Source organism: Trachinotus anak, unplaced genomic scaffold (genome assembly GCF_046630095.1).
Source record: "Trachinotus anak isolate AG129_WGS33_773 ecotype Australia unplaced genomic scaffold, CSIRO_AGI_Tana_v1 ptg000008l, whole genome shotgun sequence".
NCBI classification, from domain to species: Eukaryota; Metazoa; Chordata; class Actinopteri; order Carangiformes; family Carangidae; genus Trachinotus; species Trachinotus anak.
In genome coordinates, this window is record NW_027273859.1 from 25656855 (window position 1) to 25678964 (window position 22110).

Sequence of the window (22110 nt, forward strand, 5' to 3'; positions counted from 1 at the left end):
ACATGACAAATACAGAGCAAAACAAAGGTCTAAACTGGCTTCGTGTCAGATTTCCTTTGACACAGTGGCACTGTTACAGCCTGATGTTAATTCTTTTCAGTGCTACATATCTGCTAAAATAATCCTCAGACATGATGATATCAGATAACCCAGACAGCTGTGATCTAAAATGAGCCAGAGCCAGACTAATGCCAGTGTCACGGCTATTTTAAGTTCAGGGTTATTGTCACTGTCATAGGGTCATTTTAATTAATTCCACACCAGTTAGTTACTTTTTATGCCTCATGTTGTTTTTGCATTTGTCCCTTCTTTGTTGAGTCTGATATAATTTGACCAAATCATCTGTAACATGCATTTTCCTTGCCATATCTACTGAGAGTAAACGCACTGCCTAAACTTGATCAATTAAGCATATCACCTGCAGCAAGCTGTGTTTCAAGATACAGAAGAACTGGAGAACAAATCAAAGCCTGAGAGGACTTGTTTGTAGATTGCTTTTTCATTGCAATTATTAATTTGAGTATTTTTTGTGTAATCTTGAAAACATATAATAATGACCAACTAAGGGCTTGTTATTGTTACTAATGCCAATATGGCACCTGACTGTGAGAAGCATAAACATGTTTTTCTATAAACCGTTATTTTTATTTAAAGGTAAGGTAAGAAAAAGTCCTTGAATGTATGAAAAATAATGCAAAAAACATATTATTTCAATTCAAATCAGTAAATATCTGATGAATAACTAACTTGTTTGTTTCTAATATGTCTGGTAAATTAAGTGCAGGCCTGTGTATACACTTATTTCAATGTGGAACCCATTAAATGTTTTGTTATATGGATACAAACTAGTGAGGTAGATTTCTCCACTCACCCTGGATGACTGTACATCTTCGTCCTCTTCCTCCACGCCCTCCTCATCAGCCCGCTGTCTGAACAGGAAGTACTCGCTGGGCTGAGTTGGGGTGGGGCTGCCTTTGCTGTGCTCGTCGGAGCAGCTGTTAACCGAGGAGCCTGCGGGACTCGGGGACGACTGGGACGAAAGGTCACAGGTGACCAGCTTGTAGTAGTTCTGCGTGGCGACAACGAGGCGGGCCTGGCTCTGCAGACAGGACGCAAGGTCCCCGGATGACCCAGAGTGCGGAGGGTGGTAAGAGTTGCAGTTGGCGTCAAGGTCAAGAGCCCCATGGTGCTCCACAGAGCAAGAGCAGGTGGAGGAGGTGGACAGGTGTGGTTCACGGATGAGAGGGAAGGTGTTGCCAAGGCAAGAGGGTTGTTGCTGCGACAGGGGAGGTTCAGTTGGCGAGGTGTGAAGGTCTAAATAGAAAGCCCCTCCAGTTGAGTCTCGCTGGTGTCCTGGTGGATCAGAAACGGACGAGGTGCAGGAGTGGTCGGTGGAGCTGTTGAGGTTGGTGTGCCCAGAGACCGGCGGCTTCTCCGGGACACCGTTGTTCATCTTGTTGTAAATGGCGCTGAAGTTGACAAGCACGCCATCCGAGCTGTTGCAAGAGGAGTCGCTACCGTAACCTTGCTGGCACTCGGAAAAAGGCTCAGAGAAGGCTTCAGGGAAGTGCTGAGGGTAGTTCTGGGATAGCACGCAGCAGGAGCAGTGCTGGGTCGAGGAGCTTGACGAGTAGGAGCCCGTCTTACTGCTTCGCCCACACCGCATAGGATGATCTTCATCTTCTTCATCATCGCCCCAGTCTTGCTCTCCACAATCCATGGACATGTTGGAGCCACTGCTTCCATGGCGGCGTTGGCTGTCCAGACCTAAGATTTCCAGGTCTTCCAGGTGGGTGGAGAGATCCGAAGCGACGCCCCTCAGGGCGTCCCGGCTGCTTCTTCCCACTGAGCTGTGCAAAAGAAAGGGCTCCGAAGCAAAGCCGAGGTCATGTAGGCGGAAAGGAGCCATCCCATCATCCAGGGCAGAGTTAGTGTCACTGTGGAGGTGAAAGGAGGAGTCCTCAAGGTAACCGCTGAGGTTATCACCGTCATCCTCCTCCTCCTCTTCATCTTCGTCATCTTCAGTATTCAGCAGGAACGGATTATGACGCAACGGATTCCTGCTCCTCGGTTTAGCTCTGGGTAATGTGTGAGCTGTCATCAGCTGGTCCTCCGAATTGCTTGAAGTAAAGGATGAATCATCGCTCGCTGTGCTGCCTCCTTTCCCGCCACCATTTCCTCTGTTGTGAGAGGACCAGGAGCCACTGGAGGTCTGGATCAGGCTGCTGTAGAGCAGGGCCTCTCTCTGGAGGACGTCTCTCTCGGGAAGGGAAGTGGTGCGACTCAAGCCCAGGTTCTCTGGTGGGCTGAACGGGTTGCTCCTCTTCAGCAAGCCCCCGCAGCCACCCTGCCGCCCCCCAGACACCTGACAGTGCACCAGGGGAATGTGATGCACGATCAGGGTCTCACCAGACAGTTTAGGAGGGCTGTCCATCGCTCAAGAGGAGGGAGGGAGGAGCTACAGTAGCTGAGGGAGGTCTGGTGTGGCTTAAGGGGAAGGAAGAAGTGTGATGTGCTGATGGTTGGGTTCACACACTGGTTGCTGGGCCCAGTTCTGCACGGCTGCCTGGGATGTGGAAGGAGAGGTCGGGGAAGTCGACACCGTGGTCAGAGTGGTACATCTGGAAAACACAAAGACACACAGAGGAGGTACATTACAGACACATTCCACCTGCAGGCTCGAGGCTACAATGTTTACTCATGATAAATGTGCCTCCTTCTCAACTCATTCATTTTGTTCAATAATTATGTAATATTTTCAGGTTGAGTCATACAAAGTCTTAGGGAGTTTGCTTGTTTGTGCACAAAAGCAGCAGATCCTGACACAGCCCAAAATATGAGTTGAAAAAGTGCAACATGAGTGAAAACCAACTCAAAACACCTGAGTCCGACTGTAAAGGTGGCTGCTAAGGTTACAGGTGTCCCACTGACCCCCGACAGCCATCTCTAATCAGCAGGTTCTGCTGGACTGCACAAATCACCCCCTTCATTTTGAGTTTGAAGCCCTTCCCTCAGTTGCAGAGTTCCCCGGTTCACGTGCAAGAGGACTAAAAACCCGTGTGCAACAACTCTGCTGAATTTGCACACGTGAATTTTCTTTTTAAAGTCGTCTGTACAGTGCTTTACAGTGTTTTATTGTGTTGTGTATATTGCTGCACTTGTGATGTTTTGACCCAAACTTTCTGGTAGAAGCTGAGATCATCCTGATGACATCACCAGGGGTTATTTTCTCAGACTTTAGAAAGCTCCTCTAGAGACACAAAAGACACTCGAGCATTGTTTCCACACAGTAGTATCCACCCATGACGATGAAACCTTTTCACAAGTGTCCCTTTAATGATAGACTTTTGACTATGTCCAGTGCTCATTATAAAGTTGTGTGGTTTTATATATTTTTCTTTCCTCTCTGGAATCAGTCTTCTTTCTGAACTACAACCACAGTGAAATAAGCTAAAACAGTGACAGTAAAAGCACAACTATAACCACCAGGTCTCCTCTCTACACTGAGCAGGATGACTCAGCTCCATGTGAAGTGGAAACAGTGAGATCCACACACACACACACACACACACACACACACACACACACACACACACACACACACACACACACATACACACACACACCAAGCAGCTGACTCTTAAACAGGGCTATGATCTCATTCCCATCCGCATATTACACCCTAAGTGACACACACACACACACCAAAACACACAGGGTACAGCAACCGTTTCCCTTCACCATCATCTATCACATGTAAAATCCCTCTCCCACATCCCTCTCCTGTAACATCCACTGTGTTGGCATAATGAAGCATTTAGCTTACTTTTAATGGCTGAGTTTAAATTTGGAAACAGTTTTCGCACCTGTCACCTGATTCATTGACAATCTGACAGATCAGATATGATCAGATAATCATACAGTGGCTGTTGATGCATGGAGTTTGCCATCTTTCCTTTACAGGGCAATAACATCGTTAGGCATTAAACTCAAGCCAAGTTAGAGGTGTTGTTTGTAGGTGTGAATATTCACTCTCAGTATCACTGTAGCACCTTGGTGTACTTACAGGGAACAAATTTGACTTTTTTGTCTCTGGCCAACTGAAGAAGATAAACATGTTGGGAGTCATTTTAACCTCATCACTCTCTTCCTTCCATCTAAAATTAAATGGAACTATTCAGCTTTGTTTTGCAGTCGTACAATATTAGCTGTCACACAATCTTACACACAATTTTAAATGCAGTTTAACAGCTGAAAGATGTTGACAATCTTCTTCACTGTTTGCTTATGGTGATTTTACTGTTATCTCAAGTTAGTGTGGAAATGATTTATTCATATACAGTATGAACCACCTTTATATCCTTTGTCGGTGCAACTGTTTTTAGATGGATAGGTATTTCTAATGCCACGGTTACTGGGCAGCTTCAGTGTCTATGGCTTCGCTGCCAGACCCAGGTTAATCAAATTTGTCTTGTTTAAGTTGACCCATCCTTAAGTCCTTAAGTTTCACAATATGAACAGGATTTGCAAAGACAGGTTTAAATCATCAGTTCACCGGCTCATGACCTGGACTAGATAAATGCTAACTAAGACTTGGAGCAATCCCTTTATTATACCTGCTTAGCAAATCATAATCCCAGATAAAGTGGGTTGATTAAGAGCAAATTATGATGAAATGAAATTTTGATGCTTAAATCTCAAATGACAAGTGTAGAGAGAGGGAACGGTGGTGGAAGATTCATAAATCAATGAAAGAAAGAACAGAATCTGATTTAGTCCACTGTATTTGACCCAAGTAGGGATTCAGTGATAGTAATATGCAAATACAAATGCAGATGAGACCGTTATGAGCACAATTAATTAATTGAGGTCATGGTAGGCACTGCTTCATAATTTTTACTGCCAAACAAAGACGAGCGAGAGGCCATCTGAGGCTGCAGACTGCAGCTCTGAAGCTAAATGTTAGCATGGTGAGAGAGGTTTACTCAGCAGCAGGGTAATAACTGAGATGCCACTCTTGACAAATGACCTTTTTAAACGGGGACTGGAATGGTATTTGCTGTCAGGGAGGCTTCAGCTTCACCTCCACTGAAGTGGAGCTCAACAGCGAACAGTGATGCTTACAGCAGTGCATCATGGGTAGAGTAAAGGAAGATAATTATCAGCTTGGACACTTATTGACGTTTACATCTGGGATTGACTCAATACATTTTCAAAAGGAAGCGCTTCAATCACTGGAATCATAATTTGTCACAACATTAAAAGCGTCATAATAAATAGATGTGCTTCACTGCTGCAGCTGAGAGTCACCTGCCTTCATTCAGCTCATCTAGTGATGGCTGCTGAAGGCTTTATTACTCCATCACCATCCACCCTCCTGTCTAACCTCTCGAGACATTACACAACCAGGCTCTGTCCTACTGCTGCTTAAATACAGTATTATAACTAGACTGTGCATGGAAATGACAGCAGAGAAACTGTGAATAAGTCTAGAGTGACTTGTCCTGGGGAATGACAACATTTTGAGAATCACAATCTCAGTCACAAATCACAGCTCTGACACAGACAACCTCACTAACTCAACTGAAACAATTAAGCAATTAAATTAATTGTTTAAGTAATTTTACATTAAAAAAAAGTTGGTTCCAGTTTCACAAATGTGACCTTTTATCTGTTGTATAGCATCAGAAATTAATATATAACTGGGTTTTGGATTGTGAGAAATTGCAATGGAAATTTGTGAGGGGAAAACACACAAGTCACCAACTAAACCATTACAAATATAACAACAAACCAATCAATAATGAACCCAATCATTAGTTGCAACCCTACATTTAACCTTTAAGTGAATTAACACAACACTTTATCCAGTCTTATTTTATATTTATCTTATTCTAAAGTATTAGACAGTTGAGCTACAATCAATAAAGTTTTAAAAGCTTTGCTCATGAAAAGCAGCTTGTAACTTTATTTATTCATTGTTGAGAATAACAGTTGTTTTTTTTACGTTAGAAACAGTAATTTCACAAGAAAATATCTTAACTCAAGGTCAAGTTATTACATATTATATCATTATATAGAATTATATGAGTTTATCATGCATTGAATATGTGCTAATGGCCACAAAAAGCCTGACGTTCCACTTCTACTGCCTTAGCATCCTGACGTCATGAGGAGGTCAGAGATCCTCGTTACATAACACCAGAGAGGGCACAGAAGAAGAAGACAGCCAACTGCAATTAACAGCCAAAGTCAGTAGCTGTAACATTTTCAGACATGTTTATCTTTTAAATCCAGTCTGAAAAATACCACCAAGATAAAAACTCGGGGTGTATTTGAAGTCTAATGGTTCTTGTCGGTGGAAAGTGACATTAATGAGATTAGCTGAGTGGTTCTGATGAAGAGTGCAGGCAACGTTAACACCAGACAAGGGACACTAAAAGGGTTTAAGAGATTAGCTGTGGGGTCAGGCTGGTTGGATTGTGTGCTGTGAGTTCACACAGGACATCAACACAGACTAGCAACAACTCTGATCTTATGTTTCTTTTTGTCTCACCTCCTTTGACTTTATGTCTTTTTTTATTGTTCGTGTGGACATTCTTGTAGAGACAATGTGGCTTTTGACACAACTTTATGGGAAATGGCTGCATGAAAAGTTGTGGCAACTGGTTTTAATCAAAAGGAATTTGAGGTCAATGCATGTGTGTGTTTTCCACAGAGGATGAACCTGTTTGCTCTCTGGTAGAGAGCTTTGTAAACATGGCTCCTGCAGACTAAATAGCCATGAGGGGAAAAACACACAAGGTCATAATCTTCCATAGTGTTGTGAAGACAGTCTCACCCTGTCAAGACTCAGATCAGCAGCACACACCAGCAACTACTTCCACATAGAAATTTCACCTATAACACACGACTGTAAAACAGGACCATCACTTTAAGCCTGATGTAGTACAGTACCTAAAAGTACCAGTTCTGAGAGAGTATGAATAAACCTGTCAAATCCTCTTGAATGTTAGGGAGAATAAACAAATTAGTGCTGTGTCCTTCAACTGGCTGGAAACATAACAATTTGTTCTGAAGTTCCTCCAGGGGTTGAAGCTAAAGTTTAGTTTACTCAGTACCAACTGTGACTTGTACAAAGGCTCTACCTGCCCATTAAACGTTCACTTCACACTGACATAAGTAGGAAGTTACAGACTTTATCCAAACTCAGTGCAATGAAATGCAAAAGACACTTTGGCCTTTCTCAGTAAAATGCTGCGATCTATGATTGTGAGAAAAACGTCTTACTACGACTGCTCCAAAATCTGTGAATGTCAGTGTCCTCATTAAAGTAAGGCTGCAAATGTCTTCGAACCTTAGTTGATCTTAGAGGTTTGTTTTCGAATTTCAGCTCAGCACAAGGAGCCAGTTAAAAAAAAAAATCCTTCTCACATAGTCATTGAAACTTCTGACAGATCACTGTATTGATGAAGGTAATGTAGCTGAAGTAACTAATTAGATAATCAATTAGTCAATTTGGTGGAAATTGTTTAAGTAATTTTTTTTTATAGTAAAGAGACAAAATATCTCTTGGTTTCAGATTCTCAACTGAATATCTTGGGAGTAATAAAATGTTAGGTGGAAGAAAATACATAATTTAAGCCACTATTTCAGTAATTTAATAGACCAAATTATTAATCAATTTATCAAACTTTTGCCGGATTAATCAATAATGAAAATAATGGTTAGTTGCTGTCCTAGTAGGTAATGAACCACTGGCAAAAATCATCATATTTCATAGTTTTAATGATATATTTCCATAACAGCTTAATTCACTCTCATACTATTTTTATACAGGCTACTGATGCTATATTAAATTGTATTAAATATTAAAAGGCATTTCTAACAGTAAGGCAGATCTGAGGAGGGGGTGACCTCAGAAATGTGTCACTGCACAGGAAACAGTTTCAGAGTTACATGATGCAAAGTTTTCTGCGTGATATTTATGATCTATCCATCACAGCTGCTGTGTAGCCCTGTGTGAACTGCTGGACTCAGTGCCGTCCCTTACGACTGGACAAATGTCTACAGGCTGCCAGACTATTCAAGTATTCAAGCACACACACACACACAGAAACAGAGGAACTTGTGAATGGGACCATTGAACAGACGCCCCATTATGCTCCCTGCTTTAACCAGGACACAGCTCAATAATGAAGCTTTTATACAAAACACGCACATACACTGACTTATCAAAAAAATTATATAAATCTGAACAAAACACAAGACAAAAACACAGTTTGCATTCTATATATTTTCTTAAATCAACAACATCTACAGCAAATTCCTCTACATTAACTGCACCTTTCAAAATCTAATTATTGTGCTCAGTTAGAAAATGCTACAGCACACCAGTCAACAGAACACAATGTAGGTCGAGCTGCTAACACACTGAAATAGTTTTTTATGAAAACACGCCCCTCTGGTCCCTTTAAGCCAACAACAACACACCACTGAGTTCTGCGTTATTACCAGATTACAGATGATCAGCTCAGATAACGGGTTGACGAGAACAAAGAGGCCGAACCCGGCCAATCAGATCTCATTTCCCACCCAGCCTCAGAAACCCTAGCTACAGAGCCGGCCAATCAGGAGGAGCCATCCTGTGCAAGACAGAGAGCACAAGCACAAAAATAATCCACAGAGGAAAACTGAGGAATGCATCAAAAACAAAGTGAGGTAACCGTGGCAACCAGTGTGCTGACAACAGTAAGAGGAAAGAAGAGGACCATAGGAATGGCTACAGACAGTGTTATTTACCTATTAACACAACACCTGTCTATATGCGAGCCTGAACACTGAATCTGTGTATTCTATTATAAACCTTTATTAAACTAATTAAACCAATTACTGGATCAGGACCACAAATACCCTCCCTCGCTCTGACACTTGCCAGCTTCTCATACACATGAGCTTTTAATACTATTTCTGGATGTGATTCCCCTTTAAATGTTTGTTACGTTCTTTGGCAAGTAAAGAAGCCCTTTATTTATACATCACCTTTTAAGGCAGAGACATCACAGAGTCATTCACAGAGGAGATTAAACAAAGATATACAGGCATTTGCATAATAAATAGGAAAATAGAGAAATTACACACAACAAGTAGATCTCAGGCTGCTTTTTAAAGGTGTCTGCAGATCCTAAGTCTCATGGGAGAGACTTCCACAGCCACAACCTCAAAAGCGCAGTTTGTATTAGTATTAACAACCAGCAAACTGATCAGAGGACTGTAGAGACCAGCTGATAACATGGGCCTGCAGTAGATCTCTAATGTTGAGCTCTATAGGTGATCATAAGGATTTTGAATTGAATTCTAAATTTGATGGGGAGTCAGTGACGGTCATGGGACGATTTGGAGGACCTGGTCAAGACTTTAGCAGCAGCGCTTTGGACAACTTGCAAACGATCAAGGGGTGTTTTGCTGTGGCAGGTGAAAAGGGAGTTGCAATAATAAAGATGGGACGATCTAACAGTATGGAATAACATTTCCATCTCCGCTTGTGACACAAAGCAGCATGAGCCTGTTTCTCAGCTGAAAATAACAAGAGTAAATCAGACTCGTAACATGTTGGTCCAGAGTGCTGGTGAATCATTTGAGGTTTACAAATGTAAAATGTGTAAAAGAGAAATTCAGGTACAAACAGAAGCACTTACTGAAAAGACAACTTATCTTAAGCCTACTGCCCTCCATGGTGTTGTTCCGCTTCAGGTTGGGCTTGTCTGGTGCTCTCCATTTACACTCAACAGAGTCGCAGAGGGAGACAGAATCCATGCCAGTACTGTAGCAATTCATTCATTAAAGGTTCTTCAAGAGCCAATTAGCTGTGACTGTTCTCCTCAAACATGTCCTTAATGTGTTCCGTGGAAAACCCCGGTTACTGCATCGCAGAGACTGGGGTGGGAAACTGACCTATTTATGAAATACTACGGAAAAGGAAAAGGAAAAGGAAAGAAAAGCGGTAACAAAGGATGTCCTCACTCCTCTATCATCAGGGCTGTACTTCCAGGAATAAGTCTGAGCCTGGGAGGGGGGCATCCGAGTGAAGGCACACCCTCACCAGGCAAAGACAGACGACACAGCCAGAGGAGACAGCAATTATGATGATGGATGTAGTCCCCGTTCCCAGTGAGACTCATGTTTATTGAATGTAGTCTGGTGATCATTCATACAGCAAGGGGAGAGGACAACTTTTTATTATGTAGAAGCCAAGATAGATTAAATAAATTCCAAAATACAAAAGGGGCAGTAAATGAAATTTGCATTCCCTCATGGCAGAAAATGACCATGACTTATTTGTAGATGGTTGATAAAGTTGTAGAATAAACAAATGTTTGTCCAGGAGCTGGGATTTCTACCACCATAACTCAAATCCCAAATCATTTTCTCTTCAAGAGTGAGAAAAGTTCCCAATGGTCTCCAATAATCAGAGCAAATGTTTTAATATACAATATTTTACCCAATGATGTAATATTACCCCTCTATTTGAGATGTCTATTAGATATAGTTTCCATTTCCCACTGATTCTAATTGTTAAATGTGCCTTAACTGTTTGTGTCACTGTAACTTAGGGAAATGGGAGGGGTGAGGCAACAGCTCATAAATTACCTAATGTACTCCACCAGATTAACTCTGCAAACATATTTTATTCATGTTAACATATATTATTTCAATATTTCAATGTGTCACAAATATGAAATGGAAAAGCTTTTTTTACATGCATCATGTATCATGCTCCAGAGAGCCAGGTCCATCTAAGAGGCAGACTGCTGGAAATCTGCCGTCATGTTAAATTGGAATAATATTGCACAAGAAAAAGCCCAACTTTGTTCGCATAACACAACTCAGTGGAAACACAGACCATTTGCAATTGGGCTTTGTCGAATTTTCTGGAAAAAAAAGCTTCTATTTTGCACAAAACCACAATAGAAACCCATCTAGGTACCATAATCCTATACGAATCTAACAAAAATCGATGATGATAATGATGATGACAACATCAGCTACTGAAAACAAACAGCACAGTCATTGCAAACTCATTTTTTTCATCTGTCCTCTGTTCCGCTCTGTCTCTGTTTCTCACTCATCTCCTGCACGAAAGGCAGAGCTGTCTGATTGTTGAGTTACAAGCTCAATGCCGTGTGTGTGTGTGTGTGTGTGTGTGTGTGGCTAACTGAATGAAAGACCTTTTGTTTGTTGCACACATTCACCATCACCCAACAGAGGCTCTTCCAAAAAGACCAAAGGAGCTAAAAAGAAGGAACATTGAAAGTGAACCACCCTGATGTATCTTTAGATGTTAGAGTTGTCTCACGTCTCTGCCTACAGCTCAGTAAATCACAACTTAATAAGCAGTTATTCTTTGTCTAACCAGAAAGATACAATATGTGAAAAATCCAGACAGATAAGTGAGGGACAAACAAAGGAAACAACCAGGAAAGGACCCATGTCATGGTCCACCGAGCCCTGCATTCAGGGTGGAAATTTCCCACCAACACCAGCCAAGTTACTGGATCATCTGCCAGAAAAGACATTAAGTCTTGTAAAGGTTTCGCTCAACTGAAAAACTCAACCTATTCTGAACATTCGTATTTACTACGTCAACTAAAAACTAGCAGAACTACTATACTGTGAGGCAGTGATGTTCAATACAAACCAGAAAGCAATACTGATGAGTGGATGAAAAAGGAAGACAGATGTTTGCTACGTTTTGCCTGAGGATTGCACAGGGAGAAAATGTCATTTGTTGAGTAAAGTCAAAGAATTCACCCTTTGCACTGAGGCCGACTGAGGACATCTCAGATGCAGCTCGTCAGACTCAGCTCTACGTTATCAAACTTGGTTTATCTTTCAGCACCACCAGACCAGCCTGCTACTAAACCAGTGTTAACATGCATGTCAGCATAAAACGTTGTATTTTTCTCAAAGTCCAGCTGAGGCTAACAGGTGTTTGGTCATGAGTTTCTCAGGTATCCTGAGTGTTCGACAAGAACTTCTGACCTGTTGGTGGCACCAGATGAAAAGTCAAAAGGATAAATCGTGAATGTCTTTAGCAAATTTCACTCACCCAACCCATCCAATATTTCATTCACTGGGCCAAACTAGAGAGAGACAGATGTTTCCATATGTAAAGCTGTGCTGCTATTATGGCTAAAAGGAGATTATTAGCATCCAACGTGTGTTTGCTGTAGCAATTCAGTCCACATGGATTGACATGGAAGCCATAAATCTGAAGTTAGACCGTGTACAGCCTGGCTCATGGAAGTATTCATAACAAAAGTCTTTCAGCCTGTGATGTTTAAAGGCTTCCACCTTCTTTTTCTAATAGTTAAAAAACAATGAAAATCACCATCGTCATTGAAAAAGTCACCAGCAATCTCATCTACTGCTCCTTCCCCTGTGGCCAAATACACTATTAGAGTTAATGAATTACATGTACCGTCACTTTATTACACTATTAGTCTTGATCCCATTTTATTGTGTTTATTGGAAAAGAAGTCATTTTCCATTTTACACGGTTCATATGCATCTTCTGGATCTGCAAAAAGAGGGTAGGGTGTATCTATGGTATTTTCTTTTGTGACAATGGAAGGCTCGAGGCTGAAGAACAACAGTGATGGCACTGAATATACTGGGGGGAACTGAAGTCCACATACTCGTTGATACAGTGAAATGTGAAGCGTTATTGATCCTTGCAGGGAAATGCTCTATTCCCTTTGCCTCCTCCGCAGATCAAAGGGCACAGGCCAACACTACATCATCCCTGAAGCTCTTCACAGTTTCTTTAAACAGCCTATATCAACCATTTAAACATCAATAAATTACCACAATGATGTTGAGTCATTAGTGAAATTACACTGTTGACTTCCAGCCTCTATGCTGTATTTCACATGGTACGACACCAGGTTTTCCTTGGAGGGAAGTGTTCGGATTTCTTTATGACACAGAACAACAGGAAGGACATTTTCCTCCAGAGTTAAACGAGTGGAAGAGAAGTTCGATCTCAGAAAGAGTTCAACTTTCGAAATCCCACAACAAATCCCACATAGCACGCAGGTTTTTGTTTTGAGAGTAACAAATGAACTGGATCTGGATTTCACCTACGGCATGTTGCCAGCTGAGGTTAGTTTCACCTCTGAGTCAGGCACAAACCGTATCGACACACAAGTCAATCCCTTCAACTACCTGTGCTCTCTCAAGGAGCTAAAGATGAACACAGGACCTTGATCCCAGCTTCCCTGAAGGCTTAGTGACGGTGTCCCTTCTCGCCTGCTTCCTTGCTTGAACCTGAAGAGCTTACAGACTCTTGCGTAACAGCTGACCGGTGTGTTTGCCACCGCCGACAGGTATTAATGTTACCTGACATCCCACCACAGCAGGACGAGTGTGTCTGGCAGCTGATTGTTCAAAAGGCAAATTAGGGAATTTATCAGCAGCTTAATTTTCACAAGGCACACTCATGATTCTGCAGTAACAGCCAACAATTGTTGATAACAGTCTCCAGGCTTTAGATATGATTTCAGTGTGCTTCTTCTGTAGCCAGCTGCAAATCAAACTGAATTTCAGGGACCAGAAATTTGTGAATTTTTATTTTAAAACGGTACCTTTTTTAAGTCACATCATTTTCTTTCCCCAAATTAACTGCAAAAGTTGATAACACCAACTTAAATATTTAGAATTGCCAGTGTTAAGAGAGAAAAAAAAGAAAATGTAAATATTCAGGAGCTAGGAAAAGCAGTCCTGTTGTAAGATTATTTATGATGAATTTTGACATTATTCAGTACAATTTGGACAGGAATGAAATTTCTCAGTCTGTAGAGCACCATGTAATCCTCCCACATGAAAAAAACATGACAAAAAAAGTCTATGGCAGAAAATTACAAATTATATATTTGGGATTCAGGAATAAACTTCTTGTTGAAATTTGTTGCCAAAATGTGTCAAGAAATACAACTTTTTTGATCATTTGAGCTTTTTAACTTCATAGTAGGAAAGAGTAGGAAATGCACAGCTGTTACTAACAACATTAACAACAGCTCTGTTCTATTCAAGTGTCCCAGTTAATCATGACCATGTGACATTGAGCCAGCATGCACAGTAGAAGGACCCTGAAACCAAGGAAGCTAAATGGAATTCATCCATCATTAATTCTAATATTTACACCCATGTCTGGATAAAAACTATTTATCTTGATTTTCTGATTTATTTGGATGATCCAATGTTGATTTATAAAAGAGATCACATCTATTAGAGGGAGAGACTGTAAAAAGGAAACTGCACATTAATCTGAGCTCAGTTTGTGTTTGCTGAAGAGATGTTATCTCTGGCTGCAAGATATGAAACCGTGGAAGTCAAGTGAACAGTGTTTGGGCTTGTGCTTTATTCAGTCTGTCTCTACCAGGGAGCTAAGTCTAGCTAGCAGCTGTCTGCTGATATCAACATAAACGGCGCAGATGCATTAGTGATCTTATAGTCGAGGAAACAACAGTGTTGCTCACTTGCTGAATGTAGAATAAATTTCAGTTCCCAGGATAAATTCTGAAAATTGTGCAACATTGGTATTTATCTAAACTGAATCATATCTTTAATTCAATGGGATAATGTATGATGTACTGCCTGTGTGAATATTATCACAGATAAACTAAAGATGTGCATGTGCTGCACCCCCCCCGCTTCAGCCCTCAAATCGAGCTGGTTTTTGGTTTTATCGTAACCTAAATAAACTGTGAGGATGGGTCAAATGCATTTCCTCAGAGGGATTCATTAGGTTTGACCTAACACTGCTGTGTCTCAGGGCTCACTTTAACATAAATACACAAGCTACGTTAAGACACGAATACAGAACATTATGAGACTAATGTCTCATCTCTGATACTGCACTTCTCTTCCTTCAGACCCCCCCCCCCCACCTCTTTCCTTCTCATACTGTGCTGACTCAGTCCTTCTCACCGTTCTCCTCTTCCTCTGGTCCAGATCCAAGCACTTCTCACTCTCTTTGCTGCCTTCTTTCGATGCATCATCACTCCCCTCTTTTCTCCCATCCCCCCCTCAGCTTCTCTAAATCCCTGCTCTCACTGCTTCTCTTCCATCCACTGTGAGCACTGCAGTGTAATACGTCTTTCCTTTACCGACTTCTGCCTCTCTAATCAACTCCCTCCCTCTCTCCTCACCTCCACTGCTGCACACCAGAGCTGAATAACATCCAAAAAACATAATTCATGCTGCTATTATTTATTTTCTGAATTTGAACCAAACAAGCATTTTCCTTTACATCTGGAGTGGGCTCCTGAGATTTGGATATTGTACTTGGCCATATTGTAGTTTCGATAATATTTTGATTAATTGCTCAGCCCAACTACACCCACAAATATCCAACCAACATGAACTGCAGATGTTTCAGCCAGATTTCCTCACAATCCCACAGAGCTTTCAGTGGAGGTGGCCACAGTAGAATCAACAACCCAGTCAGTGTGTTTGGAAGAGGACGTTTGTAATTCTGCTGCTGTAATTCCTCCACCTCATCTCTGTGTCTCTTTCAAATTTGCAAGAGACACAGTTGTAATAGAGAAAAGACAGCAATCCATGTACATCACAAAAGCAATCAGAGGTTAAATCCTTTGCTCAAGGGCAACTATGCTATTTACACAAGATGCAGAGGAGAATTTTAAGCCAGCCTAGCTTCTGGTCACAGGCTTGGTTTGACCTGGAAATGATTTCAGAAAGATTGCGGATGTAGTTATCAGGAATTTAAAGTAAAACAATGACTAAATTACAAAATAATATTATAGTTGTTCTTGCAAAGAAATAAGCCATTTAATGTTGTTAAATGTTTTATTTATCAGTTATGTTTAACCGTTGCATGTTGACCATAAGGCCTCATTTGCTCTTAATTGTAACCGTTTAATGAACTGCTGTTAATGAGTGGCGGGTATTTTCAAGAACAGGAAATAATCGGGCTGGGCAAAAAGGTTGAAAACAAAATTGGCTAATATATACAAAACATATATCACATGTAACATAACTATGATGTTCAGAGAAATAAACTGTACTTCATTGCTACATATTACATGAGCCAGAAACTATCCATACTGCAAGTGTAAAACTAAACCATGTTATTTGGCAGGCATGCCTAAATGGACTGATAATAGGTCTACAACAAAGGGTGATTTTCATTACTAAATAATCAGTTGACTTTTTATCAATCCAATTCCAAGTTTATCTACTAAATGTCAGAAAGAGTCAAAACATAACCAGCACTCAAGATATCTCGACAATGTGTCAAATTAAGAGTCCAAAATCTAAAACATGAAGCAAATTCTCACATTTGAGAAACTGAAATCAGAGAATGTTTGGTATTTTTCCTCAATAAAGGACTTAAATAATTAAATCGACTAACTGATTAGTCAAGTCACGATCAGACTGTCTGTCGGAGGAAAGGTCTGTTTGTGGGTGAGTCCTGCCTAAAGGCGGAGTAATAATGTCTTAATCAAGCAAAATGTTTCTGCCAGTAACTCTGGAACTGGAAAGGCTGCAGAGAATCACAGTCTGCAGAGCCAAATAATGAGGAACCAGTGATGCATGGAGTTCAACTGGAGCCTTGAAGGATTTATATTTTTATGATGGTGAAGTGTAATCTAAACAAAATACATAAAAAAAAAAAAAAAAAAAATCTAACTTTTTGAACTGAAATTTTAGTGCATTTGTTGTATTTGCTGCAGAAAGTCATTACCTCTCTCTCCTCCTCCACATTTGTACCCTGATTCAGCGGCTGAGCTACCAGTCATGATGTAATTACCAGAGAGCCCAGAGAAAATGACCACGGTACATTGATAGAGTCCCGGCAGCTCTCTGTGATCTTTCCCAAGCAGACAAATGAGCACAAATTATAGAGCATGCAACATTCATCTGTTTCAGAAATACACACACGCGCACACACACTCACAGCTCTCCCAAACAGTCGTCTGGGTGCCTTTAAAATCAGTCAAGCGGTGCAAGCCGAGAGCAATGAAAGGAACAGAACTGCCACAACAAGCTAGAGGGTAAAACCTGTGTGTGCGGCATGTTGATGTGTGAGACTCAAATGTCTAAAGAGGGGCAGATCCACCATTCACATCTTACTTTTCTTTCAGAGACACAAAATGATGGCCACATCCTCGCACTCTGACTAAGAATCACACAGCCAACAGTGGAATAAACATTCAGACCTTTTACATAAAACGTTTTCCTGAAGTAAAAGTGCATAGGTATGAGTACAGTGGCAATCTTCAGCATCAGGTTGAATGTTTTCGGACCAATTATATCCTTTTCCCTTTCACTCAGAATCCTGCAGGCAGTGGTGGGAAAAGATGATTTTCTTACATCAAGTAAATGTGCAAACACCTCAGCAAAATGTATTAAATGTACATAGTATAATGAAAGGGTTGCATTTTATGTACATCATTGGATTATTATTCATCATTATTATTGCTGATTCATTTATATGCAATCATATTTAACAAAATAACTATTTACTCTGTAAAATCTTAATCTGCAAAGCCGCTACTAACTACAGCTGTTAAATAAATGTCACAGGATAAAAGCACTATCTTTCTAGAGCTGAAATGATTATTCCAATAATTGTTTGCCAATATTTACTGGTTCAAGCTTCTGGAATGTGCAGATCTAATGCTTTTCTTGTCGTTTTGCAAACCAAATATCTATGGGTTCTGGACTGCTGGTGAGATAAAACACAACATTTGAAGACGACCTCTAGGGCTCTGGAAAACTATGATAGGTATTTTCATTATTTTTGGATGTGTTATAGACAAAAAAAAAATTTTGCATTAAATATATTATAGACAAAAGAACTAATCGATTCATCTAGAAAATAATCAACAGATTAAACAATAATGAAAATAATCATTAGTTGCAGCCCTATAAATGTCAACCTTAAATGAAGCTAAGTAAAATTATGGAGTAAAATAAACATAAATACTCAACTGAGCTACCTCAAATTTTACTTATGCACAGTACCTGAGTAAACATACAGTACATGACAAACTACTTTTGCCCAACTGCCAGCACCCCAGAAAACAAAAGGGCTTCAGATAATCCATCTCTCACTGGGAAGACAAAGGGATCCCGAGGTTCCCTGAGAGACTCCTTGACAATACTCTAATAAATCCCTTACAGAAATGTTGCATCAGCATCACAAGATAGTTCAAGTGGAGGCCAGCAGAGGCTACACGTGGACTCAGCTGCCTGTGAAGACACACTGTCGTATGACTAATTTCAATGGTTTCTTTGACTGGGTGAGTTTACACGAGGTTCAAGTGATTTTCAACACTATGTGGCTTTCAGATTTAAAACAACTCCTGTGAATCCCCCGCAGTTTCAAATAAAAGCCAATTTCATATAAAAGTCTGTTTGTGATTAACAGTGGGATTATTCTTTTGCACATGACTTTCTGTAGAGAGGCATTAGCAACAGAGAATATTTGCATGGATGTGTGCTCTTTTCACAGCACTTCAACAAAGAGATGTGTCAGTTTAAACACAATTAAATTCTTTGCCTATTGGCAACTAAATGCTATAAAAGAGTTTGAAACACTTTGAAAGACTTTGAAACACAACTGATTTCAAGTAATCATGATAGCAGTTATCATAAACCTAAGATATAGGTGCCTTTGCTGTTTATACCCCCCTACATAAATACTTTAACCAGTAAATAATGCAATTTGATGGACACAATTTAGTAAGTAAATGTCATGGTTGCAAATATTTATGGAATTTATGGTATAAGTGGGAATATGATTTTTTTTCCAGTTTGAAGTTTATCTGTAATAGAGAGATTGGATAAAAAAAGGATTTCAGGAAGTTGGCAAGTCTTAAAGTTCTCAAAATAACTGTTGTTTAAATGTAATCTGTGCACACTGGACAACCTTCAAAACGAGCCAACTAAAGCATTTAGGTGACACTTGTTTTTACACAGTGCAGCTGCAGATAACAACGTTGAAATACTCTATTCAGGGAAACTAGATAACACACAATGGGACCTGCATGATATCTGCATATAGTGCTTTTACAAATCTGAGACACTCACACGACAGATTAAATCACAACACACATTAACACACATGCACACACAGACAAACTATGCACATCCGGCCTCCGCAGGGCCTCAATTACATAACACAGAGAGACACATTCCAAGACCGGGAGGAGCAGCTGAACACTGAGAGCAGACACGTCGCCTGACACACTGAATCAGTTGTGATTTTTTTTTAAATAGTGTATGACCACAATGCTGAGGCTTTAAACTTGTAATGCCATCATGATTAGCTTTGTTGTCACACAGCTCCACACACCAACCGGTGACGCAGGCAGATTCAACACTAGAGAACATATCGAAGTGAAAACAAGAGTGTGCTTCAAACTGTGCTAAGACACTGCTGCTGTTATTAATTAAATTAAATCAAATTAATCAACAATAATTATTAGTGTTTAATTAATTTGTCAAGCAAATACGCAAACATTCACTAGCTTCAAATTCTTGGTTGCAAAGTTCTGCTGCTTTGGGTTTTGGACGGTTGGACGAAGCAAGCAATGTGAAGATGCTTTGCTATGATGCTTTTTCACTATCAGACTAAATAATCTGATAATTTAAGATAATCATCAAGAGATTAAATAATTGTTGGTCACGCTCATGATAGTGCACTCTAGTTTGGACCCGAGTGTTGATGAGAGGTAATATTGTGACCTTAAACACTGCTCTAAGCCTGCTGATCTTCAAATCTCTCCCGCAAATCTCTTGATCTCTTTCTGTCTTTAAATTGGTCAGTTGAATTAATTTGTGCTGGATTGCGGCAGAATGGAGGGCTGGATTTGAGAAAAGGCCCTTGACAACATAACGCAGCAACAGGCATTGTAATTTTTGTACATCATTTTTCAGCACTGATGTCTTCCAGTGGAATCCTATTAGTATATTTGTCAGATTTAGACTCAACAAGGCACACAAATATTTTACATAATAGAAAGACAATGCATTGACCTCTCCCCTCTGCTTTCCTCCTGAGATGATCCATAATCTCACTCTAACAGCACAGGGTCACTTAGGTAAGAAGACCACCTACATTTGTGTCAATTCTTTATATCTTATGTCAAATACAATTCAAAAGGGCCAGATAAAAATTATGTGAAAGACACAATGAAAAATCAAAGAAAATAACCAAGTCCCTATAAAAACACCCTTAATTAGAATATGTCTCTGAGAGATCACACAGTAAGTCCCTACAGCAACATTACACGATCATATTGATGATTTACACCAAGAATGCATTTAACATTAACGAAATTTTAAAAGGCAAAACTTACAGGATAATTTTGTAGACTTGGCATAAGGTTATCTGCGGACTACACTGCATCCCCACCATATTGTTATGGACCTTAAGACACCAACAAGCACATAACAGCAGGTATACATTAGGAAGTACAGCCAGGCAGCCTTCAAAATAAAAGCCTGGGAGTGTGCACTAAGGCAAAGATCAGAGCAATTGATCAAACGAAATCAGATCATTACATTGTATCCAAAATAACACATTAGATTTGTAAAGATAATATGGACTATATTGGCTTATATTTTCTGAAAATCTTGATGATGAGAAATAATAATTATTAAAACAGTCAAGAAGTTGTAATGCAATAAAAAATATTTACTTGCCACACCTTTATGACCCCCCCCCCCCCCCCCCCCTCCTCCTTATAGACTAGTTCTTGGTTTTAATTGCGCCTGATTACTTTATGTTATTCACATTTTACCCCATCTTAACTGTTGAGAGTGAACTGGTTAAGAGGATTATTGTTGTTTTAAATACATTCTCTAGACTTTTTTCTGGTTTTGAATATTTCCTGTTACACTTCATTATGTTTTATTTAAGCTGTTCATTCTTCTGTTTCTTTATTTTTTTTATTTGTTTCTCTTCCTAATATCTTCAAAATAAAAACTGGGTATTGATTATTGGGTTGTAATCAGTGGCCAGGCTTTTATTTTGTATAATTTAAGCGGAAGTCGCATTTCTTTATTTCCACGAACCTGATACCGTGTTGTGTCCCTTAATATGGGATCGATATGATGATTACAGAGGTGCAGGCCGCTGTTTTCGGCCATGTCATGAACGAAAAGTGTGTTTATTACCGTCCAGTTATGTAAATTGACCCAGAGCCCGCAGAGAGGCGGTGAAACGCGGGTGATGTCGGACCGTTACCTCCGCTCCTCCGCCTTTGTGCCTCTGCGTTAAAACACATCACGCCACCAGCTAAGCTAGCATCATACCCGCTAACTATCGCCTCTGAATTAAACGTCAAATTTTAAAAAATGTCTGTTAAAGGTGGAAAATACCGGTTAAAATCCGAGGCTGCGGTTCCTCCCGTCATGACCGAGGCATCGTTTGCTCAGCCTCCGACTCGCCTGCCTCTGAACGGCGGCTCTCCTCCTCCTCCCCCGGCCCGCTCCCACCCGCCTCGGACCGGATAACCCCGCCAAAACAAACCCGGGACGCACTCACCTTGTCGCAGGTGGTCGGCACCGCGCCTGTTTTCGATCAAAATCATGTGAAGCACTGGATGGCAGAGCCGGTGAGCCGCTAGTCCTGGACGTGCGGGAGTACCGTCGGCTCCGTGAGAGACACTGCGGGGCAGGCGGCGGCGGTGCATCGCAGGATGGGCTGGGCCGGAGCCGTACGTCAGCCTGAGGTCACAGCTCGGTCCACTGGGTTATCTAACCCTGGGTGGGACGGGAGTTAGGGCTATAGCCTCAGCAGGGATCCAACTTGGCTTCACTGATTTAACAACAACAGCAACAACAACAATAATAATAATAATAATAATAACAATATTAACAATAATAATAACAATAACAACAACAATAATAATAATAATAAAAATAATCATCATCAAAGTCAAAGTCAGCTTTATTGTCAATTATGCTACACATACAGGACATACAACACAATTGAAATTGACCCACAGTGCAGATAAAAAAAATATATATATATATTAAAATATAAATGTAATGTAAACTGCTTTTTACAAA

At 40.5% G+C, this 22110-nt stretch overlaps 1 protein-coding gene across 4 annotated transcripts in view; it reads right to left on the reverse strand.

The window, feature by feature from the left end:
• rusc2 (RUN and SH3 domain containing 2) overlaps positions 1-21744 on the reverse strand; it is a 38014-nt gene extending 16270 nt beyond the window's left edge. The window contains exons 1-2 of one of the 4 annotated variants that reach the window (XM_071483802.1): positions 21584-21744; positions 872-2621 (exon numbers count right to left, since the gene is read on the reverse strand). In XM_071483802.1, the coding sequence (XP_071339903.1) occupies positions 872-2434 (1563 nt within the window). In that variant the 5' untranslated portion in view covers positions 2435-2621; positions 21584-21744. Of the gene's footprint in view, positions 1-871; positions 2622-9698; positions 10552-21417; positions 21541-21583 lie in introns of those variants that run through there. The other 3 variants (XM_071483806.1, XM_071483803.1, XM_071483805.1) reach the window with 3 other exon arrangements.
• Between the last annotated feature and the right edge of the window lie 366 nt (positions 21745-22110).